This window comes from Esox lucius, chromosome 13 (genome assembly GCF_011004845.1).
Source record: "Esox lucius isolate fEsoLuc1 chromosome 13, fEsoLuc1.pri, whole genome shotgun sequence".
Taxonomy (NCBI): domain Eukaryota; kingdom Metazoa; phylum Chordata; class Actinopteri; order Esociformes; family Esocidae; genus Esox; species Esox lucius.
In genome coordinates this window covers 27,689,423-27,716,940 of record NC_047581.1, presented here as the reverse complement: position 1 = coordinate 27,716,940, position 27,518 = coordinate 27,689,423, and the positions used below count along the sequence as shown (strand labels likewise).

General features: G+C 42.7%; 1 protein-coding gene across 2 annotated transcripts; it reads left to right on the top strand.

The window, feature by feature from the left end:
• rorb (RAR-related orphan receptor B) lies at positions 1–27,518 on the top strand. 2 transcript variants are annotated; one of them, XM_010876857.4, is made up of 10 exons: positions 1–318; positions 18,696–18,781; positions 19,006–19,147; positions 19,391–19,816; positions 20,573–20,694; positions 22,529–22,661; positions 22,792–22,899; positions 24,585–24,695; positions 24,882–24,994; positions 25,125–27,518. In XM_010876857.4, the coding sequence occupies exons 1-10, from the start codon at positions 312–314 to the stop codon at positions 25,287–25,289; spliced, it is 1,413 nt and encodes a 470-aa protein (XP_010875159.1). In that variant the 5' UTR covers positions 1–311; the 3' UTR covers positions 25,290–27,518. The 2 variants fall into 2 exon arrangements, with proteins under 2 accessions (XP_010875159.1, XP_010875158.1); XM_010876856.4 differs by lacking the exon at positions 1–318 and adding an exon at positions 16,183–16,553.

Genomic DNA, 27,518 nt, shown 5'->3' with positions numbered 1-27,518 from the left:
CGGAGAAACAGTGAAAACCTCCCGTGGATGTGCAGGCGCAGATGTCATGTGAAAACCCGCATGCTCGCTGCGCGCACGACTCAAACCGTCCGACTACGCTCCACACTGCTCCGCTCTGCCCAGCGCGCGACTTGAGTCAGTTCTGGTCTGGAATGCCTTCGCACAGAAACAACACTCCTTAAATGAACGTGGACGACGCCGAATATTACAACTGATTTATTTTTCTTTGCCCGAGGATCTTGCTTTTTTCAGTCTTTATGTTTGTTTCTTCATGACTACTGCATTCAGAAGCGAGTCGCAACACCACTACCATGCGAGGTAAGGATCCAACTGCTTTTGACAGCTAATTTAAATAACGGGACACGGACTGCGAGTGCCGCCCGGCAGTTATATTCTATATTCTATCACTCCTCTCTTTCATACACTCACATCACACTGTTTTCTACACGTTCATTTGATAATGTAGTTATGTTGTGAGCTATGTAGTCTGAACTTACTCGATAAGTTTTTTTTGTCAAACTTTGTTCCCACACAGACTTAGGCCCTTCGCCTATTAGGAGTGAGAGTAACATTTAATTCGGATTATTTTCTTTTGGACGTGTGTTGTGTTTAGCTAAGTTATCGTCTCAGTGTTATTGTTTGGAGGCACGTCTAGGTTTCAGGTGTTTTGAGTTATATGTGGTGTGCCATTGCCAAGATAACATTAGATTTTTAACCGAGTCCTAGCCTAATGCCGCGCAAGGTTTATGTTGCCATTGCCGTAAACGAATTGCCTGTGATGATTCAATAAAAAAACGTGTTTCATTTTCTCAGACGACAGCAGGTAGCCTATAGGCTTGTGTGTCCTACAGACCTCCATGCTGCTAGGGCCAAGTGTGGAGGTTCTGCGTTCCAACATGTCATGCGCTCTACTAACCCATTTCCGTCAGTCAAGCGCCGCACCGTGCCGAAAGCATCGAAATGCAACATCAGTGTTCCCCACATTCAACGCACACATACACATACTAACACGCACACACACACACACACAAGTTCATGCAACCAGAGAGTGTCAGAGAGAAAATGTCCCATTATTTTAGAACGAAAGTTCACCCCACAGCTCACTCCACATTCTCTGGTCCCAATTATGTGCACTGGATAGATGACTTAATTAAAATACTGCTTATTTTACGACCCCAGCAATTCCTGCGAGAACTTGAAAACGGTGGCAATACCGATTTTCCATTATTATAAAGGTGCATTTACATGATGACCAATTGTGAATGCAGTGTATAGGCCTAGGTATAGTGGAAATGTGACTATCATTATTATAATATCCAGAGGTGCATTATCCACAGCGACTAACCGCCACAATTAGGGTTAACCGTCTTACTCAAAGAAGGAACGATACATTTTTACATTGACGGATCGGGTATTCGATCTGTCAACCTTTTGGTTAGTGATCAGATGCTTTTACAGCTATAGGCTATTTGAAGCCCGTATGAAAATAGTAAATCTTTTTTATTAAATTACACACTTTTTATGTGTAAATAACACCAGAGCAAAGGAAAAGCCAACCGTAAATATAGTGTTACAATAAAAGTGAATAATTTCTAAATTAAAGACGGACAGTATTTTGTTTAAGGCTGCACTTTCAATATTTATTTAGAAAGATATTATTACGACAAAACGTTGTTGCCTTAATTGGCTATTTCAAATGAATTTTAAAAGCATTTAAGGTTAATGTACATTATTTTGCTTTATACGAGTTTGTCATCAATAAAGATGCAATATAGAGAGTACTTGGCTCGTTATTAGTAGGAATAGAAGTAGGCGTTAATTGTAGCCTTTTATGTTCCATTATGTTTGGCCTTTATTTAACCAATTTAACCTAACTAATCTCGACAGCGATATTATCATATGTGTTCAATGGGCCACAACACCTTGTGATAAACAGTGGGCTATTAATGTTTTTCTAGTGCGAGTATTATGAAAGGCAGTGGCTTTGAAAGTCAAATGCTTGCATCAACACTGAACAAACCTCAGTTTACATCTGCGAATCTGCGAGGAGCAGCCTGGGTTTTTACATCCCTTCCGAAATAAAGATGCCCCTCTCCTGCGTGGGCTTCCTGGGGGGGTGCCGAAATGTCCGGCTTTTACTTTATAGCCGTGGTGGGTGGAAGAGGCCCCTGAAGCTCTCTCTCTATCCCTCTCTCTCTCTCTGTTTCTGTTTCTCCCTCTCTCCTTTCCTCTGTACGCCCCAAAGGGTTTTGTCAGATAGAATTAAATCAGTGTGCGCCGCGCTGCCCCTCTCCCAACGTGGTAGTGAGTTGCTTTTGGAGTCTATACTCCACTCACAGAAATGCACTCACATCAACGAGTTTATGAACAATACAAGCACCTCAAAATTACTTGTTTAATTTTAATTTAGCAATTGCTTCTCCTGGCCTGATCAACACATGCGATTACATTTGCTGACTTATATAAACTAAAATATGAATACAGTGCTGTTTGATAATAACATTTGTCGAAGATTATCCAATTCAATGTGCGACAACAATCTTACTGCGAAATGACCGGGTAGGCTGTTAAGAACAAGTAGTTAATTGGAAACTTTCTAAAATGATTAGGCTCTAACCAATGCGATATATGACTTCATAAGAAAACACATTTTACCGACAATTTGCATGGCAAGAAAACAGTTTAAAAGACAACCAAGCGTAATTCATACAAGCTGTTTTCATGGCGCTGTCTTTTTATTTATTCTCTAATAATCAAATAGCTAAATTATATTTAATTTGAGCTACTCCAACTTCAGTTCACTTGCAAGTCTAAAATCGTATTGATGCAGATTAGTTTATTCCATTCGATTTGATTGTTTGGTCATGTGGCCTTTCAGGAAACGTGCACATTTACTCTGTACCTGCACTTAATGTACGTCCCTGACTTTACATACAAACCCACACCTGAACACAGAATAGGTGCATAGGCCTCCCACACTTGACCAAACGTTCATAAATTAATAATATATGTTTGTGTACATGCATGAATTCATACCCCCCCCCCACATACACACACACACACACAAACTCCCAATGCCTTCATACTGCTTTCCAGTTTTCTAAACTTCATACTGTTTTCCAGTTTGTGTGAGTGTGTTTGTGTGTGTGTGCGTGGATGAGCACAAACATGTACGTGCTTTTGTGTGTATTTGGGTGTGTAAGTTCAATGGGATAGACTGAGCCTTTGCTTTGTATTGTTGATTAGATTAGGCTGTTGCAGCCAGGACGTGCCTCCATCCTTTCAGGCAAAACAGACGGAGGATGGTTCAGGGGTCAGGTGGGTTCAGGGTTATCGAGTTGTCTCTGTGAGGGGTAGGTGTCAATCACAATCCTCTCCAGTGGAAAAAAACAAACAATAATGATAGAATGAGAAAAAAGAAGGTAAAGGTGGAGACGTCGTGGACCAATGTGAGAAGGAAAGTGGAGAAAGACTGAGAGAGAGACAGAGACAGATTGAGTGCTTGTGAGAAAGAGAGAGAGAGCTAGAAAGAGAGGTTGAGGTAGAGGGAAATAGAGAGAGATAGGAGAAAGAGGTAGAGAGCAGTATAGAAAGAGGTGGAGCTAGAGAGACGTAGATGAATGTGGACAATATTATGTTCATCAAATCAGGATACATAGTTATCTCACTCAGGCCAATAGCACCATTGACAACTCTCTCCTTTCTGTGACAGCACTATTAATCGCACTTCAACACCATAGATTTGATAGTTTTCTCATTTACAATATGTTACTTCTCCCTCTCTCTCTCTTTCGCTGTCTGCATATCAACATGTCTTCTTTTTAATGTAAAATATCTTCTTTACCCATCACACTCCTCCCCCACTCTCTTTCCCAGTCTCTGTCTGTCACTTTTTATCTTTCTGTTTTGAGCTCAGGGTCATGTAGGCAAGCACACACACACACACACACACACACACACACACACACACACACAGACACACACACATATATACCAGGCTCAGCACTGGCCTGTAAAACACAAATAGCCACAATGCCATGCATGAGGTCCCAATGCCAATAGAATTATAGGCATCCTGCATGTGCATTGATCAGCCAATCCAAGCGTGATCAGGGAATCAATACTTCCTGAAACTCTACGGAAGCAATCCACAATATAATCTATACTGTGGTGCACATAATCTACACTCCTCATCATTTAGATCACATTACATCATCTATGTCATCAATTCACCAACATTACTCCTAGCATGGACAGAATTCTGTATCTTACATAGGAACATTCATCTAACTTTAGGTGGGTGTCATTCGTTGTGTCTAAGAAGCTTCCCTACACACCTCGGTTGATGGTGGTCAAATGTTAAAGATGCATACTGGAATATTTGACCACTTATTGTTGAAGTGGTTCTGTCCTGCCAAAAGAGGACCTCGAATGTGTGTACAATGTGATTTACATACCGATATGTGCCTCATGTCATCAAAACAACAAATTTTCCAACTTGGAATTTGATGGTAGTCATTGAACTTACAAATTATGCACATATAAACAATTTAGTACACATCCACTCCAAAGTGGGAGCTTTAAAAAATAGTTTGTTATATGCAAAAGCTCCAGACTGCATCTTTACGTTTGTCAATGTACCTAAACAGAATAGCAGACAGTTAACCAAAGAAATGGTATAGAGGAACATGTTTTCATTGTGAGTGTTGCTGACTAATGGCCCAGTGTTATGCAACTGGTAAAGATTACTCAAAGCCTGGGCCAGGGGAGGTAATCCTCTACACACTGAGACATTACATACAACCAACCATATACAAACACACACAAACAGTTACGCACATACGCACAACCACACACAATAATCCACATATGGCAATAGTATAATGTCTATCTATCTGTCTGTCTATCTAACTAATCTGTCTATCTATCTATCTCTGTTTATCTATCTCTGTCTATCTATCTTTAGCTGTGTTCCTCTATTCCTGTATTTCTGTCTCTCGATATGTCTACATCAGAAATGCAACTCACACAAGGAGAGGTGATGCGTGTGATAGAGGGTTTGTGTGTGTATATTAGCGTGTGTTAGTGTGTGTCAGCGGTGCCTTGTGTGTTGTGGATTAAGTAGCCACCAGTAGCTTGTAGACCATGCATGTGTCAGTGTGTGGTCCCGTACACGGTTCTGAGCATGAGGGTGGCATCCAAACGTGTTTGCTTAGCGACTGCGTCTGAGGGAGTCTAGACGAAACCCTGCTGAGACCAGTGGAACGCGTTCAGTCAGTGTGTCTCTGTGTGTGTGTGTGTCTCTGTGTGTGTATGTCTCTCTCTCTGTGTGTGTGTCTCTGTGTGTGTATGTCTGTGTGTGTGTGTGTATGTGTGTGTTTGTTTGTGTATGTGTGTCTCTGTGTGTGTGAACCTAGCAGTATATTTCTTCTACTTGATCTCAGCTATGAGGGATCTCTTGATAGCATCCAAGCTCTGGCTGATTCTGACTTAAGTTCTGCCCTTAAATATGTAGCATGTCCCAGGAGATGTAGTGTATTCAGGCAGGATTCTTCATCCATTCAAATACAGTCGTTCTGGTTGTAGTGTTGTGGTGCCGCAGGGGATTGAACTTTGACTTCACCACTTTTGTGCAGTAGCACCTACGGTAGATGTGTCCTGAGTGTACAAGTCAAGGCAGAGATTGGAGAAGGAACAAGGAACATGCAGAGAGCTGGAGCGACAAGAGACATTGAAAAAAAGTTATGCAACAGTGAAATCTGATCTTGTGAGCCATTGATTTATGTTTCTTTTGTGTGCAATTCAGTAGCAGTGTGGGAGCGTGTGCGTGTGTGAGTGTGAGTATGTAGATTTGAATGTTTAACGTGGATTGATGTATCTGATCATAAGAGACAAAAAATACATTTTGATCTGATGAGTGTATGCATGGTGCAATAATCAATATCATTTATTTTATAATTGAGCGTTAGACACAGCTTTATAGAACCCAAAAAAAATGATAACCTCTGCTTAAAAAACTTGTGAGTGATTAAGTGATTCATTCAATTGAATTATTTGCACAGCTGGTAGCAACAAGTTTTCCAGCAGTAGGGTCACTAGCAGGACTCCTATACAACCATCCTGCTTAATGTGACCTTCTTAGGAAGGTTGCTGGACACAGGTGCAGGGGTTCTTAAACAAAAGTAGTTTAATCCAAGGAAATCAGGGTACATCCAGGAACATGATACACAAAAGTCACATAAAACTATTACAGAAGAAGAAACACTAGGACAGGATTGACTTAAATAGGGAGACAAAAAGAGGAAAATGAGACACAGGTGAAGACTGAACAAGACACAGGTGAAGACTGAACTAGACACAGGTAAAGACTGAAGTGGACACAGGTGAAGACTGAACAAGACACAGGTGAAGACTGAACTAGACACAGGTAAAGACTGAAGTGGACACAGGTGAAGACTGAACTAGACACAGGTGAAACTAATCAAAGAACATAGAAACCAAACGAACAGAACTAAAATACATTGAACATAGCAATGTAACAGCCGACACAGCTGGTTACACTTAATGCACCACCTCTGATAAACAAGAGAAATAGATCAAGCTCCAAAAATGAATGCAATGAATTGATTGTTACATATTGTAGGAGCATACCATACACTATATAGAGGCTCAGCTCAACAAACTGGAGGACAAATGAGGGGTGTTGCTGCAGTTAGCGAATTACATATACTCATCAACCTGCATTAGTCTATATGGCCTTGGTAAATGACCGCAAAATTTGATTTGACATTTATTTTTAATTATTGTTATGTCTTTCATTAGGGCTTCAGCTGTATATCTTTGTTATATTGTAGGCATATGGTCAGATATATCAGTCTAGCTAAACTCGGTCTAGCTAAATGTGGTTTTGTTTGGCCTAGACATGATGCTGTTGTGGGGTAAAAACAACGGTGCTGATTGGCTCATTGCAGCCATGCTATGGCTGGTAATCTATGCATTATCTTTTCATTGTGAATTTGTGATGTTTTGTAAAGTGGGCTAAGGAGTAGAGAAGGAACTAATTACGGGAAAATGCCTAATTTGCCTTGATGGTGGCACCGTCGGTACATTGCTGAAACCCGGGAAGCTGCTTGCAGCTGCAATTATTGTTGTTGTTGTTGCTTTCGTGAATTTCAGCTGAACCCAGAATATGCTTTAAGGTATGTCCGAATGTGTCCTAACCCGAACGCTAACACCAAAAGGGCTTTCACAACAGTCCCTTGAAAACAAAGATATTCAGCCTGATGGTGTTTCAGAAGGCTCCTTCAGTGGTGTTTCCATTCAAACCCCAGTAAACACCAGATCACAGGTTTGGTGCAATACATGGTGTTTTTTTAATTTGTATGTGTTTTTTTTTATATATGTACAGTGCCAAAACACAGAGCTTAGGTGTGGTGTATATAGACATGGATATATGACACAGTATACCACTGATATGACATCACAGAACCTTTTACTACTCTACTTGTATTCAAACCACCGTTTTATATATATATACAGCTATGGAAAAAATGAAGAGACCACTGCAAAATTATCAGTTTCTCTGGTTTTACTACTCATAGGTATGTGTTTGAGTAAAATGAACAGTTTTGTTTTATTCTATAAACTACTGACAACATTACAAATATTGTTATTTAGAGTATTTATCTGTAGAAAATAACAACTGGTCAAAATAACCAAAAAACAGATACATTGTTTTCAGACCTCAAATAATGTAAAGAAAACAAATTCATAATCATTTTTCAACAACAACATACTAATGTTTTCATTTTGGAAGAGTTCAGAAATCAATATTTGGTGGAATTACCCAGATTTTTTATCACAGCTTCCATGCGTCTTGTCAAGCTCTCCACCAGTCTGTCACAGTGGGTTCGAGACACTGCGGCTTGTAGGCCTCTCCAGGTCTCCATCTAACCATTAGATGACCAGGTGTTGAACAAAGCTGAAAATGTGACTTGTCAGAGAAGATGACCTTACTCCACACATTCCTCTATGGTCCAATCCTTATGGTCATTTGCAAACTTCAGCCTGGCTCTTCTTTGTTTCTTATTGATGAAGGCCATTTGTTTAGCCTTGCACGACTTCAGCCCTGCCCCTAGGAGCCTGTTTCGAATATATAGTAAATATATATTTGAAAACAGGCGTGTATATATATATATATGTATATATATATATATATATATATATATATATATATATATATATATATATATATATATATATATATATATACACCAGCCATAACATTATGACCACTGACAGGTGAAGTTAATAACACTGATTATCTTGTCATCATGGCACTTGTCAATACGTGGGATATATTAGCCAGCAATTGAACATTCTGTCCTCAAAGTTGATTTGTTAGAAGCAGGAAAAATGTGTAAGGATCTGAGTGACTTTGACAAGGGACAAATTGGGATGGCTAGACAACTGAGTCAGAGCATCTCCAAAACTGCAGGCCTTGTGGGGTGTTCCCAGTCTGCAGTGGTCAGTACCTATCAAAAGTGATCCAAGGAAGGTAAAGCAGTGAACTGGTGACAGGGTCATGGGTGGCCAAGGCACGTGGGGAGCGAAGGCTGGTCCGTGTGGTCCAATCCAACAGACGAGCTACTGTAGCTCAAATTGCTAAAAAGTTAATGCTGGTACTGATAGAAAGGTGTCAGAACACACAGTGCATCGCTGTTTGTTGCATATGGGGCATCGTAGCCACAGACCAGTCAGACCCCTGTCCATTGCCGAAAGTACCTACAATGGGCACGTGAGCATCAGAACTGGACCACGGAGCAATGGAAGAAGGTGGCCTGGTCTGATGAATCACTTTTTCTTTGACATCATGTGTGTGCGTCACTTACCTGGATAACACAAGGCATCAGGATGCACTATGGGAAGGAGGCATAGGAAGTGTGATGCTTTGGGCAGTGTTCTGCTGGGAAACCTTGTGTCCTGCCATTTATGTGGATGTTACTTTGACACGTACCACCTACCTAAGCATTATTGCAGACCATGAGCACCCTTTCATGGCAGTGGTATTCCCTGATGGCATTGGCCTCTTTCAGCAGGATTATGCGCCCTGCCACAAAGCAAAAATGGTTCAGGAATGGTTTGAGGAACACAACAACGAGTTCAACGTCTTCAAATTCCCAGTCCGATCGAGCATCTGTGGGATGTGCTGGACAAACAGGTCTGATCCATGGAGGCCCCACCTCACAACTTATAGGGCTTAACGGATTTGCTGCTAACGTCTTGGTGCCAGATATCACAGCACACCTTCGGAGGTCTAGTTGAGTCCATGCCTCGACGGGTCAGGGGCTGTTTTGGCTGATCGCTGTATACTTTATATATACTATTACAACTGTAGTAGTTCACTGTAGTCTCCACTCCCTGATCTCAGTTACCATACCACAGCTGAATGCTCATAATGTTGACACTAGACTCTGCTTCATACAAAGAGAAACATTTGTGTAATTTCTATTCATTATGAAGTGTGTTTTTAAGCATCCTTACCATGTATGTATCTCATTTGTATTTACATTAAGCCACTTCTTGAAGACTAATGGTCTGTTTATAATGCATGACGCATGCATTTCCACTGTTAAACATTTTAAAATGCATTGCCCCACCATTATGTCATATAGGTTAGTGTCTGTACATAGCCCCACCATTATGTCATATAGGTTAGTGTCTGTACATAGCCCCACCATTATGTCATGTAGGTTAGTGTCTGTACATAGCAGCATCTTAGTCAATGTGGTGGGGTTTCCAGAGATTGGAAAAAGAAAGAATGTATTAATGTTGGTGGCTAAGCTCGTTGACAAGAGTTTCCAGGGCCTCATTCGTTATATGTCTGCTGTTTGCTGTACGTGCACTTTTTAACATCTGTACCCTGCGCTTCATTAGGAATGCAATGTAACCAATAAACTGCCAACACTGTAAACCACCCCCAAAAGATGCTTCAGGGCAAAAGCAATCGCTCTGAGTATTTGAAATATTTCTAAACCTCGTCTGCTCTAACCTCCGCCATTCTCTATGAATATTGTATAGACATTTTTATGAATACTCGTAAGAGAGAAAGGAAAAAAAAGAGTTACAGAGAGTGAGAGACATAGAGCGAGAGAGAGTGCAGGTGAAGAGACCTCTTTCATTGTCTATGTGATCAATTTGTCTCTTTGAGAAAGATGCCCCTGGGGCCACTTTAGGGAGAACCTTGTTAGACTGAGTTAAATTGTGGCCTGAGGCAAGCTATTACACACACATACACACAGACACACTCACTCACCTTTTCTTTAAAACACATTTTCTCTCTTCTGCTCTCTGCATCGCACAAGCACGCATGTGCACACACACACACACACACACACACACACACACATTCTGTACACAAACATTCTATGGCAAATCTTGTAGTTTGCCTTTCCATGTACTGTCCTGCCTGTGGATTTCAGAAAGACGTAATTGAGTGTTTCTGTATTTACCCTCTATTCCTCTGGGTTAGTGGTATTAGTGTCCTCCAACCAACACGAGCAGTCCTCTGCACGCTCCTAATCAAAGTTGTAAGCAGCTCTCCATTAGTCTACCCTCCCCCCTCTCACTGACACACGTGCACACGCTCGCCGGCCCTCACGCGCACTCAGAATGTCAACTACAATTACGATCAAGGCCGACGCCATAGGAAGAACAGCGTGAGGTTAAGGGAGGGTTAGGGAGCGGGCAGTGGCCACCAAATATTTCATTCTCACACCAGAAAAGGCGGGATGTAACAATGGCTATGTGTGTCTCTGCCTCCACGTGTTTGAGGCATTTGTTTACCCCGGGTACATTCCGGCAACCGAATGATTTGGATCCTCCTCATCGTTGGCTGTGTAACAATCCATGTGTAGGATAGCGCGGCTCTCAGAGGGGGAGAGACCAGATGCTGTGGTCACACAAGTCACCCTGGACATGTTCATTCCAGTCCAGTGCGCTCTCTCTCTCTCACTCTCCCGGTCCTAATGGAAAGTTCAGAGGCCAATCCTGTGGGAGATCCTACCGGTCATGGAGGAGGTTGGTGGGGAGGACATGGTACAGTGTATGTGGGAGATAGATCTGAGGGGACAGGGGTGGGAGGTGTTCGGGTCAATGAGATTGGGTGTACCAACGCCTCCCTTCCCTATCTCAGGGCCACTCACCAGGAACCCTTTATAAGCCTTATAACACTATTAGCATAAAATCTCTATTATATATTACCTACTGAACAACAGTGTTAGCATAGCATCTGTAAGTCATTTGTATTACCTAAAACAGTGTTAGCATAGCATCTGTAAGTCCTTTGTATTACCTAAAACAGTTTTAGCATAGCATCCCCAAATCGTATGTATTACCTAGTGTAATGTTAGCATAGCATTTCTAAATCCAATGTACAGTATTACCTACCACTGTTGGTGTCTACAAGACATCTCTGTGCCTTATTTTGTGCATGCACTCTATATGTATGCAGGCATGTGTGTCAGTGTGTATCGATGCGTTGGATGTTAGCCAGAGGCCCCCTTCTGTTCCCTCTCTGAGGTGTCCTATCAGAACACAGAGCTGGATTCCATGAGCCCAGAGCAGCTGATCCCAGAACTGCCTTATGAGCAATTACCCACAGAGCACGGCGGCTTCGCGTCAAGCTGGACGACCCTGTTCCCTCTAACATGTGAGGCAGGGGAGGCACCACGGCCACTGTCACCACGGCCACTGTCACCACGGCCACTGTCGACCGGACAAAGACGCGTTTGCCCAAGAGCGCACAGGCTGGCGTTGGGATGGGGGCGGGGCTATCTCTGTACTCAGGGTAGTGTAATTTATCAATGTGGCTGCTTAGTTCTTAACCCTGGTAGAATGCACGGACCAAACGGAGGCAGAACCAAGCAGACACCTTCAGCCTGACACAATGCTTCCATGTCACTGTGCCACGGTCATCACAGTAGATTGGTGTACACATCCGTGACCCCAGTGCAAAACACAGGTGCGACGGTCAGTGTGTGTGTGTGTGCGTGTGTGTGTTAGTGTGTGTGTCTGTCTTTGCATGCTTGTGTGTTTGTGTGTGTGGTGTGTGGGTGACTGAGCAACAACACAAGCTGCAACATAACCCATATTTTTCCTTTCCCGGGTGCTATAGCCCCGGGTGACTCTTCTCTAGCCCCTGCTAGCAAATGGATGAAACATGCATTTCCAGGCTGCCCCTCCTGTTCACTATTATGCAACAGTGAACAGCAATGGCTGTTGAAAGGCAACAACACCTAGAAGTAGAAAACATCACCCCACAGTTTAAGAGGTACTTAGGAAGAGCCCACAATTTCTGGACTAATAAGAGATGAATCAACCTCTGTATTGATGTTGTCTTGCTCTGTGCTCATATCCCTTGTGAGTGTGTGTGTGTGTGTGTGTGTGTGTTCACTATAAATTGAGTTATGGCAAGCCAGTGCTCATGTGAGATGCTCCCATCTCTTCTAATGAAGCTAATTAAAGCTCTATTTAGAGAGTGGGGAGCCCAGGAGACTGAGCGGTGTTCCTCACTTCATTAAAAATCAATTAACACACTCCACGTGCCAGTTCACTACCCATCACTCACTGCACCAAGCAGACATCCATGGGCGGGGTCCACCTCACAGAACTCCCTTACTCCCTTGTCTGTCTGTTGTCGCCTGTCTGTTGTTGTCTCTCTTTTACTTTCTCTGAGAGATTGTGAGGCTGATCTCCTCTTAGCCATGGAATCGCCAGCTCTGCACCCTGGCTCTTACATAACTTTAGGATAACACAGACAACAAGCCAGGGCCCAGCCCATACCACACAACCAGCCAGTCAGAGGGCCAGGTATCAACTTTCAGCTGCCAATCAGACGGTAGCCACACCCACACAGCAAGTCAGTCGGAGGACCTAATATCATCAGGGCTTCAAGTCAGAAAAAAAGAATATGTACTGCACTATTCCAAATGCACACACACACACACACACTTTACCGAATGGACAAGTGAAATAAATCCATGGACATGGAGCCGCTCCAACTTGCATCTGAATTAGTTCAGCCCAATCTTTGTACTTAGAGATTTATTTCACTTGTCCATGGATTTATTTCACTTGTCCATTCGGTAAAGTGTGTGTGTGTGTGTGTTTGTGTGCTGTGATTTTACCCTCGTTCTTAAACATATAGTTTGTTGTATTCAAGTTAGTCAGTTTGAGAATGTAAAATATGTTTCCACAAGCGCCTTAAGCTGGCCGTGTACCAGGCAAGCACCCAAACGCTTTCCAACAAGAAAAACATTAGGGCAGCAATGAAGACTTTTCTTTAGGACAGGGCTGTCAGTGTGCCTCTTCCGGCTGCCGGTTGGTTTCACTGACACCGAGCTCTCTGTGAGGATTTCACTCGCCTTTTTTGCAACAAAAAACTATTTCTAAAGCGAGAGTATATGCAAGTTTTGACTGTATTCACAATATCTGTAATAGCTTTTTAAAAATAATTTCTGTCATTTCTTTTACTGACTGGACATAACATACCCTGTTTTATTTAAGCGTGTGCAGCAGTGGAAGCCAATCGGCTGTAGGCTACCAGAAAGTGGAGCGATGAAATATTCATGACAAGCCCTGCGAGGGAATATTCATCTCCTTAAGTGAGACTTAATCTCATGTTTCTCAGTTACTGACATTGTTTTGTTCACGTGCATGGTGGCTGTTTAATGCCATGATGTATAGTTACGTGATTTTATTTTTAGAGATCGACAGAATCAGTGTGAGCTGTCTGACAATAATGGTCAAAATTGGCAAATATATTCTTAGTCTGTGGATATTATGGCATGTGGCCACAGATTAGATTTTGTAAACCACTTTATCACAGTAATAGCTTATGTTTAGCTAAGTGGTTTTTTTTTTTAGCAATGTAATTGACTATTTTGCTTGATGGTCATAGAACCCTGGCCGATGGTCTTAGTACCCTGGCTGATGGACTTAGTACCCTGGCTGATGGACATAGTACTCTGGCTGATGGTCTTAGAACCTTAGTGTCCTAGCTGATGGTAGTACCCTGGCTGATGATCTTAGTGTCCTGACTGATGACTTAAGTGTCCTAGCTGATGGTCTTACTGCCCTAGCTAAGGACATGTTAAATTAGGCCCCTATAAAAGCCAAGTGGTTTTGCTACTAAAATTTAATTATTGTTTCCCTGTCTTTGACGCAACACAGAGTTAGAGATGTTCTGCTCTTTCCCAGATATTGCAGACACATAAGTTCATCTAAAAGGTAAGTTAAAAATGGGACAAGAATATACCACTTGTCTGAAGGAACAGGTTAATGTTAAGCCCTTATCATTAATGCAGCACTTCAGAATACACTTCTCTGAGCAGCCATGTATCTGCTACTGATCTGCTGACCATCTGTGAAAAATGAGTTGACTGAGCTCCTTGTGCACATGTTTTTCATTAATACGGTATTAACAGCATTGTTTTGACAATTTACCTTTCTGTGTTAGCTCTATCTCAATCCCCATGGTGTTGAATACTAACATAGGCTTACTGATGCAAACAGCTGTCAGAGAAGGCAGTAAAAAGTAAGTAGTTGGTCACAGCAAGCAAGACATCTTCCAAAGTTTGATGACATCACTTCCTGTAGGCGTGTGTGTGATGGCTCAGCAAATCATTGCTCCGACAGCCAGACGACAGGAGTGAGTGGGTGGTCGCCTTAGCAACAGCCAAGCTGTCATGACCGACTCCTTATCCCACCTGACAGGCCCGGTGGCTATGCACACACATTCTGAAATACACACGCTAAAACACACACACACACACACACACAAAACAATACAGACGCCTACACACATCACTAACTCACAGACACAAAATTACCCCAAAATCCTACACACTTACCCACTTGAATACAGAAATACTGACAGACGGATTCTAATCTTTGTGAGTCCACACACCCCTCCAGCTGTGATTATAAACTGTGGTGTGGCCAGTGGATGAATCCCTTTATTCATGTCCATCATTTAAGTCCAGTTAGATGTTGCTCCTAAGTGACCACACAGCCACATTCAGAGATGTGGCTCCTATACATAGTATATGAAAACGTGGTTGGATTGGCATGGAAAACAGAGGGTTGTAGCATACACACATATGCAAGGGCACTCCCGAACACAGACACACACACATACATACAGACACGCACACAGACGTGCAGACATGCTCACATACAGCGTATGTTTTGTTCTCTGTTTGTTTACTAGTTGTATTCAGTCTGTTTATTTCAGCCGTGGCCTGCAGCACAACTGACCTGTTTTTCACACTAAAAATACACACTGAGACTCAGCCTCCGTTGACATCTTCACCATAGCGCTCTGTGTGTGTGTGTGTGTGTGTGTGTGTGTGTGTTTTATTCTCCCAGTCCGGCCCAGTTCAGTCAAGCCTGCTGTGCTGTTCTGCTCCGACCCAGTTTGGTGCTGGCCAGGAACTGGTTGGAAATGGGTCACCTCTAGAACAAACTCAGAGGGTACAAACTTCACAACGCTTACAGTTCCAGTCCACCACAAACACATAGGCACAGGCCCGCACACCACATTCACACACACACACACACACACACACATAAACACACACACTACACAAAAGTAAAGAAGTCCAGCTCAACAGTTGTAGGTTGTGCTACCTGTTCATATTTTGAGCATGAAGGAGATGCTTGTGTTTGTTTTTTTTTTTGCCTTGTGGGCATTTGGTTTTGCTTATCAGATACTGGACCTTTGTAAAGCCACATTCACAGTGGGTACATCAGATAGCCTGGTGGCCTCCCAGGAACAAAGCAAGTCTTATCCTGATCAGTCCTGATCTCTTCTATACTCCACCTTCTCTCCACTTGTTCATGAGTGCCTGGGTGTGAAGCAAACCCAAAGTGATGGCAGCAAGAATGTCACAAGAGCTGTTACACTTACTGTGTGGAGACTCCATGACCCCTGCGTGAACTCTCACGTTCTTCAATATTGACTTTTGTGTCTAGCATGTTGATTAGCCTGTATGCCTGTCTGTGTTTCTGCTTGTTGGTTCAGTGTAAGGTCAGGGGATCGGGTGGTCAACCAGAACTTCTGTCAGCATGTTCTTAGGCTTAGGGGTCACAGACGGGTCAAGGTCATCAAGGCCACTCGTCAGACCCTCACTTCATGTGGGGAACAGGGGATCTCTCTGGGGTAAACATACGACACAGATCCGGCTAAAACTGAAGACGTAGCTCTGAGTAGTCATCAGCTCCCTGGGCTAATCCCATTATGACACTGCACATACACACACAGATCACAGACAAACCCCATACACACACTTCATCAGCATTGCTGATGCTCATCAGACCAATTAGACCCTAGACATAAACCAATCAGACACACACTACATACCTATGCACACATTAAGCAGCACACACAAACATTGGAACACCTGTCGCCCTGCTACACCTGCAACAGAGAGCGCTGTGTCTACATGTTCTCAGGCGTTTCTCTCCACGGAAAATGAAAACGGATGTTGTAGGTAAGACATACCTTTTAGCAGCGTTCTCTCCGCTGACACCAGAAGCCTAGGTTAGAACTTAACATGACCCTCACAGTCATTTTCTCTGTGGACTTTTCTGGTATTGCTGTACAAACCAAACAAACGTTTGCAAGGAATGTTTTCAATGTAGAACAAGTGCATCTTATTGGATAAATCCAGGTGGTCCACCAGAGATTTACTCTGGTGTTTTCTTCGGTTGGTTACTACTGAACATAATCCATTTTGTGCTAAACCCTGGGTCACGAAATCTACGTGTTTCCATGTCTTAGACTGAATGTGAAGTCTATTTATTTTTAATACATTTGTTGAATATCATTCACAAACTGAACATCGGATGTAAGTAACAGTTCTAGTATGTTTCTGGGGTGATCCAGGTGCTTCTGATAAGCCAGTGTGCTGCGCAGAGAAACTGTACTTGAGGAAGAAAATCATTAAGGATTATATTGGGTGTCTAATCCCTTTATAGTGAGTGTGCAGTCTTAGCGGATAAAGTCTATCTGTCTCTATCTGTTTCTATCTGTCTCTATCTGTCTCTATCTGTCTCTGTCTCTATCTCTCTCTATCTGTCTCTATCTCTCTAGCTGTCTCTATCTGTCTCTATCTCTCTATCGGTCTCTATCTGTCTCTGTCTCTATCTGTCCCTATCTGTCTCTATCTCTCTATCGGTCTCTATCTGTCTCTGTCTTTATCTGTCTCTATCTCTCTATCGGTCTCTATCTGTCTCTGTCTCTCTATCGGTCTCTATCTGTCTCTGTCTCTATCTGTCTCTATCTCTCTATCGGTCTCTATCTGTCTCTGTCTCTATCTGTCTCTATCTCTCTATCGGTCTCTATCTGTCTCTGTCTCTATCTGTCTCTATCTCTCTATCGGTCTCTATCTGTCTCTGTCTCTATCTGTCTCTATCTCTCTATCGGTCTCTATCTGTCTCTGTCTCTATCTGTCTCTATCTCTCTATCTGTTTCTATCTCTCTATCCGTCTCTATCTCTCTATCTGTCTCTATCTCTCTATCTGTCTCTATCTCTCTATCCGTCTCTATCTCTCTATCTCTCTATCTTTCACTATGTCTCCCTCACTGTCTCTTTCTCTCCATCTCTTTTCTCCTTGTGTCATTATTTCTGCCTCTCCTTTTATTTCTCTGTCAGTATCTCTCTCTCTTTCTCTCCGTTCAATGTATATTTATACGTGGGAAATAGGAATGCTATAATAAATAACAGGAGTAAATAAAAAGGAAAACATTTCTACATTTGAATTAAATAAAAGGATGAAGGCATCCAAGGGAAAATAAATTGAGAGATTAATATTGGTTGATTTCAATATTGGCTGGATTCTATGTCTCTGTCTGTTGTTCTATCTTTTCAAATCAATTCATTAGAATATGCTGACATGGAAAGTTACTGTTTCTTACTAACTTAGTTTCAAAGTATACATATAAGAACAGTGGTTGGACCAGTTGTACTAAAGCGACAATACTATTATATATAAATACTCGTAAAAATAATAATGAGAATAGAAATGAACAGAATGTCAGTCTCACCATCACTGAAAAAACAGACGCCTTGACAGGAAAATCGTAAAGGCACATAGGTCTCATATTATGTTAGCATTTTAATTGGCTATCCCTCAGATAGTGTCAGGAGACCTCTACCTATCTATTGGCCTCTATCCTGCTCTCATTGGCACTCTATTATCTCTGTTCTTCTCCACCTCAAACTATGGAGCTGCCATGGTTACTGTAGTCAGTTGACGGGGCTTAATGATTCTGTGTGGGCCCATATCAGTCCCACAGTACAATGCATTACATGTGAGTAAGTGACTGAGTGAGTGAAGATATAGTGCTGATTTAACGCCGCTACAACCCCGGACCCCCATTTGTCCTCAATTACTGCTAAAATGAACAGCATGTCCAAATGTCACACTAGCCTTTTGACCGCAGAGGTTCCTATTGAATGGAAGTGCTGTGAACCCTCACTGGGTCAAATGTGAGAGAGACACACACACATCCAACCAAGCACAAACCCTGACGAGTCCTGTGGCAGCGGAGGGAACATGGAGGGTCTGGCCGGAGTGACACGACGTTTCTGTAACCCAGGTGTGTTCTCCCCCCCCCTCTCCGTCTGCAGCCCAAATCGAAGTTATACCATGCAAAATCTGCGGGGACAAGTCATCAGGGATCCACTACGGAGTAATCACGTGTGAGGGCTGCAAAGTGAGTTCTCCAAAACACCTCGGTTGTGGCCCTTGTCAGAATCTATTCCCCAAACACTCGTCTGTCAACTCTGTGTTACCCGTTCCTTCCTTTGCCAACATCTGCCTCCGACTCCCTGTCAGCTCTTTTCTATTCTATTACTGTGTTCCTTAAAAAAAAATCTGTCCTGTCCAAAACATACTCGCTGTTATCTGACTGCCGTTGGGTTTGTGGTTGTCCTGTAGGGGTTCTTCAGACGGAGTCAGCAGAACAATGCTGCGTATTCCTGCCCTCGTCAGAGGAACTGCCTGATTGATAGGACCAACCGAAATCGCTGCCAGCACTGTCGCTTACAGAAGTGTCTCGCACTGGGAATGTCCCGAGATGGTGAGACGGCCCACACGAACGCCCACACAGACACTCATGAGCATGCACACACACACACACACACAAAAGGGAAGACACTTCCTCAGTTAGGACTGTCGCCTACACAAATAATGTCCCACGTGCATTAACACTGTGACCTGTGGAGTGTGAAAGCATGTGAGGTTAAGGGATAAAAACACACACAGTGACCGATGAATCCCCCCCCCCATCTCTCTCTCTCTCTCTCTCTCTCTCTGAGTGTAGCGGTCAAGTTTGGCCGCATGTCCAAGAAGCAGCGCGACAGCCTGTACGCCGAGGTGCAGAAGCACCAGCTGCGCATCCAGAACGAGCGGCAGCAGCAGGCGGGCGAGGCCGAGGCCCTGGCGCGCGTCTACTCCTCCAGCCTGACCAACGGCCTCAGCACGCTCAACCACGAGATCGGAGGCACCTACGCCAACGGCCACGTCATCGAGCTCCCCAAGGGCCAGCTGAACGCCGCCCCGGGGGGTTACTACCACGGGATGGACTCCACCCAGCCCTCCCCGGACCAGTCGGGTTTGGACATGGCCGGCATGAAGCACATCAAACAGGAGCCGGTGTACGACCTGACCCCCGCGGCCGACCTCATCAACTACAGCCCCTACCAGGACGGTCAGCTGGGGCCCGGTAGCGTCAGCATGGGAGAACTAGGTGACCAAGGGTTCATTTAGGTTCAAGGACCTTCGGGTTTGGCCTCTTTGTGTAAATGTAGCACAGATCAGGAGGACTGCAGCCTTGACTGATGATTGGAACAGGAGGGTGTCATGGCGGCTGAAGGAGAGTGAGCCAGTGTGATAAGCTGCGGGAGGGACAGGGGATCAGACGGCCTTAAGGGAGAAGAAAAGAGAGGGAGGTGGGAGATAGAGGGAGGGAGGGAGAGAGGAAGCCAGAGTGATAAAGAGAGGAAAGGAGAAAGGGGGGGATAGGAATGGATATAGAATCAGGAGGAGGGAGGCTGAAGGAGAGAACGAGAGCTGACCATGTGACATTTCTAAGCTTAGCCCATTATTGCAAGAAAACCCTGTGAGAGTGAACCACGCTGTACTGTGTATTTACATGCACATATAATTGGACGGGGGTTTACAATGCATTTCCTGATTCTTGTAAAGATGACAACCTCTGTTTTTAACCCACATTCAAAATGTAATGATGTGAGTATAAAACCACAACATAAAAATAAACCTTCCCCCAAAGATGATGGATGAAACCGTACTGTATATAACAAACTGAGACTTTAGTGAGCTTGAGGACGGTTGAATAAGTGTGCCAGGTTTTTAAAGGGGGTCGTCGGTTGGTCTGTTTTCCGTTCCCATACAAAACGCAGGACGCTAACTGCTAAACTACCAATTTTCTTCCATTTGTGAGGAAGCGCGTCTGACCTTTCCTTTCCCCTGTCCCCCTCCACAGATCGTATTGCCCAGAACATTATAAAGTCTCATCTGGAGACGTGTCAGTACACAGCAGAGGAGCTACAACAGCTGGCCTGGCAAACACACTCCTACGATGACATCAAGATGTACCAGAGTAAAGTGAGTGTGGGACAAATGCGTTTGTGCGTGTGTTTGAGTGTTTGTGTGTGCTCTGTGTAGCCGGCCAAGTTTGTGCTCCTCGCTCACCTACAGCACAGCCTGTGAGCACCTCCCAACTCAATATCCATTGTCGTCCAGTATGTTTGTTATTCCTCTGGATTCACTTTTTCATTAAATGTCTCTTTCCTACATAGTCACTATTTAAATCACATTCCCCTTCTATATTCATGATTTAAATGTCTCTTTCCTACATAGTCACTATTTAAATCACGTTCCCCTTCTATATTCATGATTTAAATGTCTCTTTCCTACATTGTCACTATTTAAATCACGTTCCCCTTCTATATTCATGATTTAAATGTCTCTTTCCTACATTGTCACTATTTAAATCACGTTCCCCTTCTATATTCATGATTTAAATGTCTCTTTCCTACATTGTCACTATTTAAATCACGTTCCTCTTCTATATTCATGATTTAAATGTCTCTTTCCTACATTGTCACTATTTAAATCACGTTCCCCTTCTATATTCATGATTTAAATGTCTCTTTCCTACATTGTCACTATTTAAATCACGTTCCTCTTCTATATTCATGATTTAAATGTCTCTTTCCTACATTGTCACTATTTAAATCACGTTCCCCTTCTATATTCATGATTTAAATGTCTCTTTCCTACATTGTCACTATTTAAATGTCTATTTCTACTGTAGTCACTATTTAAATCACGTTCCCCTTCTATATTCATGATTTAAATGTCTCTTTCTTTTAAATTTATGACTCTTTCGTTTGGTTCATTCACTATTTAAAACTGTCTATCCCTTGTCTCCCCTAGATTTCTTTTTTCTTTATATTCACTATTTATATATGCCTCTTTACACTATATTCACCACTTATATGCCTCTTTACACTATATTCATTATTTATATATGCCTCTTTACACCATAGTCACTATTTATATATGCCTCTTTACACTATATTCACCACTTATATGCCTCTTTACACTATAGTCACTATTTATATATGCCTCTTTACACTATGGTCACTATTTAAATCTCTTTCCTCCTCTTTAAATATCTCTTTCCCTGTCTATTTTCACTATTTAAATCTTACCGTTATTACATATATTTATCTTTCCTCTCTATTCACTATTTAAATCTGCCTCCCCCTCGGTATTCAATGTATACATTTATTTTTCCTCTATATTCACTTTTTCAGTCTATATTTTCCTGGGTTTATTCTCTCCCAATCTCTGACCCTCTATGGTATCTCATTCCTCTATTCTTCTCAGCTTTTTTCTTCTTTTTCTATCACTCTCTGGCTCCTCCTCTCTGCCCGTGGGTGTGTGTGTATGTGTGTGTGTGTGTGTGTGTGTGTGAAGCAGAGCAGTAGTTCCTTTATATCATCGTGACCCCTTTCATTCCTCTGTGTCTAATGGATTATGGGTCATTACAGAAAAACCCTTTGAAATATTCTCCATGGATATTCATCTTACAGCCAGAAATTATAGAACACACAAAGGCAATTTGCTGAGATTGTACTTTTGATATTCTGAGTGGAGAGGGAGCTGACTATTTCTTAACTATGCATTTTACAAATTCCTGTCTTTGTATTGTACTTCAGTGAACAGCACAAAGGGATTAGTTAGCCAAATTCATGTCTGTGTGTCTCCTAGTGTGCACGGTCATGAGGTGTGCGCTGGTGGGTTAAAGTGCTCTAGTCGTGTTTGAAGAGTGCTTACATGATATGTAACCAGCTGTCATAACACACACATAACGCACCCCCTGACGTGTCCGATGCCCCTAACGTGCCGACGTGTGCCTTCCCCCCTGCAGACGCGAGACGTCCTGTGGCAGCAGTGCGCCATCCAGATCACCCATGCCATCCAGTATGTGGTGGAGTTCGCCAAGCGCATCTCGGGCTTCATGGAGCTGTGCCAGAACGACCAGATCCTCCTGCTGAAGTCAGGTGAGCCGACCCGGCCTGACCTCTGGCCACGCGCCTCCTGCTCAGAACAACTCCGTTCCATTCCGGCGAAATAAAATAAGACAACGTTGTGTCAACGTGAAAATGTACTGGTGTCTTTCTCTGTCTCCAGGCTGTCTGGAGGTGGTGTTGGTTAGAATGTGTCGGGCGTTCAACCCGCTGAACAACACAGTGCTGTTTGAGGGGAAGTACGGGGGCATGCAGATGTTCAAAGCACTAGGTAAGGAACTGATCGTGCTTCTATGCCACAGTCACCTTCAGTCAGTGTGAGAATGCATTATAACATGATATTACAATACGACATGACATTACAATATGACATGGTATAACAATACGACATGAGATTATAGCATGACATAAGATTACAGTATAACAGAAAGACTTGAGACAGCAGTATAACATAAATAACATGAGATTACAGTATAACAAGACTACTGTGCTTCAACACTGTTGTTGGTTACTCCTTGGGGTTTAAGGCTGGGTGTTTTTGTAAAAGTACTTTGTGACAACTGCTGATGTAAAAAGGGCTTTATAAATAAATGTGATTGATTGATACAGTATTTCATAAGATTACAGTATAACAGAATAAAATGAGACTACAATTTAACATGAAATTACTTTTATAACATGAGACTATGGGTGTACAGTGTAACAGTGTTACATTATATCCTGATTACAGAACAGCTGAGACCACAGTATGAGACCACAGTATGACAGATGACAGTATAAGATGAAACTACACTGTAATAAAACAACAGTGCAACAGACATAGCATGAGACTACAGTATAACACAAGACACCAGAGCAACCGAGATAACAGCAGAACACCAGTGTGTTCATACACATAGTGTATAATATGTGAGAGTCTACAGTACATAGTGTATAATATGTGAGAGTCTACAGTACATAGTGTATAATATGTGAGAGTCTACAGTACATAGTGTATAATATGCAAGAGTCTCCAGTACATAGTGTATAATATGTGAGAGTCTACAGTACATAGTGTATAATATGTGAGAGTCTACAGTACATAGTGTATAATATGCAAGAGTCTCCAGTACATAGTATATAATATGTGAGAGTCTACAGTACATAGTGTATAATATGTGAGAGTCTACAGTACATAGTGTATAATATGCATGTGTCTCCAGTACATAGTGTATAATATGCAAGTGTCTCCAGTACATAGTGTATAATATGTAAGAGTCTATAGTACATAGTGTATAATATGCAAGTGTCTATAGTACATAGTGTATAATATGTATGAGTCTACAGTACATAGTGTATAATATGCAAGTGTCTACAGTACATAGTGTATAATATGCAAGTGTCTACAGTAATATGCAAGTGTGTACAGTACATAGTGTATAAAATGTAAGAGTCTACAGTACATAGTGTATAATATGCAAGTGTCTACAGTACATAGTGTATAATATGCAAGTGTCTACAGTACATAGTGTATAATATGCAAGTGTCTACAGTACATAGTGTATAATATATGCAAGTGTCTACAGTACATAGTGTATAATATGTATGAGTCTACAGTACATAGTGTATAATATGCAAGTGTCTACAGTACATAGTGTATAATATATGCAAGTGTCTACAGTACATAGTGTATAATATGTATGAGTCTACAGTACATAGTGTATAATATGCAAGTGTCTACAGTACATAGTGTATAATATGTAAGAGTCTCCAGTACATAGTGTATAATATGTAAGAGTCTCCAGTACATAGTGTATAATATGTAAGAGTCTCCAGTACATAGTGTATAATATGTAAGAGTCTCCAGTACATAGTGTATAATATGTAAGAGTCTCCAGTACATAGTGTATAATATGCAAGTGTCTGCAGTAAATAAACCTCAATCTATTCTGACTGCCTCATTATTTACTCTCCCAGGCTGTGACTCCCTGGTCAGCGCAGTGTTTGACTTCGCCAAGAGTCTGTGCTCCCTGCAGCTCACCGAGGAGGAGATTGCGCTGTTCTCTGCAGCCGTGCTCATCTCAACAGGTTGGTGCGCGCTACTAACAGCAACCGTCGAGGTTCTGCTGCCACCTACAGGCAGACACGGCCGAGGCACTGCCCGGCTGGAGAAGTCTGGCCCTCTTACACAGCGACTGACATGTGCCGCGCTAGTTAAGTCGTGCTGATGAATAAGTGTGACTGACGCGGTGTGATTACGTGTTCCTTACCCAGACCGGCCGTGGCTCATGGAGCCCAGGAAGGTGCAGAAGCTCCAGGAGAAAATCTACTTTGCGCTGCAGCACATCATGCAGAAGAACCACATGGATGAGGACGCCCTGGCTAAGGTAGGGCTACTAGCTGATCGCAGCGCCTCATCGTCTGCGGCCCTTTTTACTTTAGTTGCAGTTTTCATGGACCAACTAAGACTTCTTGAAGCATCGCTTCTGACCTTTGACCCCTTTCTGTCCTCTGTAGCTGATCGGTCGGATCCCCACGCTGTCGGCCCTATGTACTCTCCACACAGAGGAGCTGCAGGCTTTCCAGCTGCTCCACCCAGAGACAGTCAACATGCTCTTCCCCCCGCTCTACAAGGAGCTGTTCAACCCTGACCCCAATGCGGCCATCTCCATGCCCAAGTGACTGCCCACGGTCCAGTCTCGGAGAATGGACATGGACGTGACCGCAGACACATCATTAGAGCAACCGCAAAGCTCGGACCCCAAGCCCGGACAGTCCAGACACTTACAGCCGCAAACACTAGGAATGTCCAGCACTTATCCGACCCAATACACCGATACAGTCTAAAGAATGTATATAACGCACCCACATTCATGGGGCTCTTCAGAACTGACCAGAAATGTACAGACTTTAACTAGCAAATGTAAGCTGTCTTTTAACTGGGTAAGTTGATTTGTTTATCTTTTTTTTTTTTTTAAACATGATATTGTTTTATTGAAGGTGGGGGAGGGATTTGTGTGGATTCAGAAAAGCTATAGTAGATATTCTTTAGTGCAGAGCGAATTCCAGTATTACTTATTTTTCTGTTAATATTTTAGCCCTAATTTAAAAGTGCAGCAACCGTATGTGGCTGAAACCTTGTCTATGTGTTTTTTATTTTATAGTTTCAGGAGTACAGAATTTTTTTATTGAAAAGAATTGTTGAAGAATATTGGGGTAACCCTGGGGGTAATTTTGTTATGTCAAGGAAGCCTTGTCTGGACCCTGTTGATACTGTATTTGTAGAGGATTTTGCGTCTTTCCAACTCTAAAAGGATAAAAAGTCTACTTTTCAAGCTGAATATATGTACATAAATATTATATTTTGGGCGAAAACAAACAAAAAAAAAACATTCTGGCAGATTGCTATCCTGTCGATAATTTTTTGTCGCCGCAATAACTCCGTCCATCAAAGCTGGACTGCTATCGAACAATCAGATCAAATTGCAGATTATAGTAGGAGGACCTGTGTTCTCCCCCAGCCCCACCACAACACCACAGCTGGCCGAAACTACTGTCCGGGGGTCTTTCATGATGACATCCTCAGCCAGGGAATAACAACCGCAGTCACTGCATGAACCTCATGTTTTCAACCCCCCCCCAAACCCCCACCACCAACCACCAATCCTCTCATTCCCGTTTTGCACAATGTCCGCCCATGATAATCACTGGGCCTCTTAAGTAAAGAAACTGTTTTCTTTCCCTCCCCGTATTTCTCTGTCCAACCTGATCCTTCTGCAATGGTCAGTCACAGAGTGGTCACGATTGGCTGCATGCACGCCAGTATGTCCGCTGGTCATTTCATTCCGTCTGGCTGGCAATATCCAGACATTCTATGTTCCTGAGTAAAATAGGACGTGTCACAGCACACACTGCAGATCTTGCACTGCTTATTCCCGGGACGCCTTTCCGGATCATGAAAAAAAAGAACAGGGTAATAGATATTCATCACTGAAACGTTTGCCACTTAAAATTGCAATACATTGTGCAATCTTTACAGTAAACTATGATCGACAATCACTTCCTGTTTTGTTTTATTTATTTATTACAACTTAGCATGTTTTTTTGAAATATTATTGTTAAAGATTGAATGGACATGTTTCTCGCACTGTGGCCAAATTATTCTGGAGACTAGATGCTAGCCAGTGTCAGTGTGCATAACAGCAGAACCTGCAATGTTTCCCTGTAGCTAGTTGTTCCCTCATATGCAGTGAATACTATGCCATGTTGTCATCCTCCGAACAAGCTGAGGATGAGCTTCTCCTAGTTATAGAATCCCATAATGCCTGGGCCCCATAACCCCTAGCCCAAACAAGACTGCCCACTCGTCCCCTCATAGGTCTGAGGTCAGTGGCTTGTTGAAGACAATCACTTGCGTCTCGATGCGCTACACAGCATCTCTCTCAGGGAGAAAACTTTTGTTTTGTTTTCGCATTAAAAAATATGATCTCAATATTTTTGAAAAATGTACTCGTTTTGGGGAAATATAAATATGCTGGTGGCTCCCAGTGAAGGACTCTACCCAGACAAGGCTTTGGTGTGTGTGTGTACCTGTGTCTGTGTGTGTGGGTGTGTGTATGTGTGTGTGTGTGTGTGTGTGTGTGTGGGTGTGTGGGTGTTTCTGTGTCTGCGTTCGTGTGTGTGTGTGTGTGTGTGTGGTCCATTGACTGAGGAGAGCCTATTACAAAAATAAATCAGAAAATCCTGAGAAGAAAATGTTCAGGTGAATTTGTAAAACCACCCTCTTCTATGTGTGCTGCTTGCTTTACAATGAAGGAAGACCAAGATGGCGTCCACCCAGACCATGCCTAGGCTGTAGGACAGTGAATTCAAGCCAACATTGTTTTTATTTTCCCTTGCTAGACTGTGAAT

Bases quoted from the DNA above. Each gene is read 5' to 3' on its own strand.
- rorb (XM_010876856.4), top strand. The intron at 19,148-19,390 runs GTGAGACGGCCC...CTCTGAGTGTAG, and splicing joins ACTGGGAATGTCCCGAGATG to CGGTCAAGTTTGGCCGCATG. The intron at 20,695-22,528 runs GTGAGTGTGGGA...TCCCCCCTGCAG, and splicing joins TCAAGATGTACCAGAGTAAA to ACGCGAGACGTCCTGTGGCA.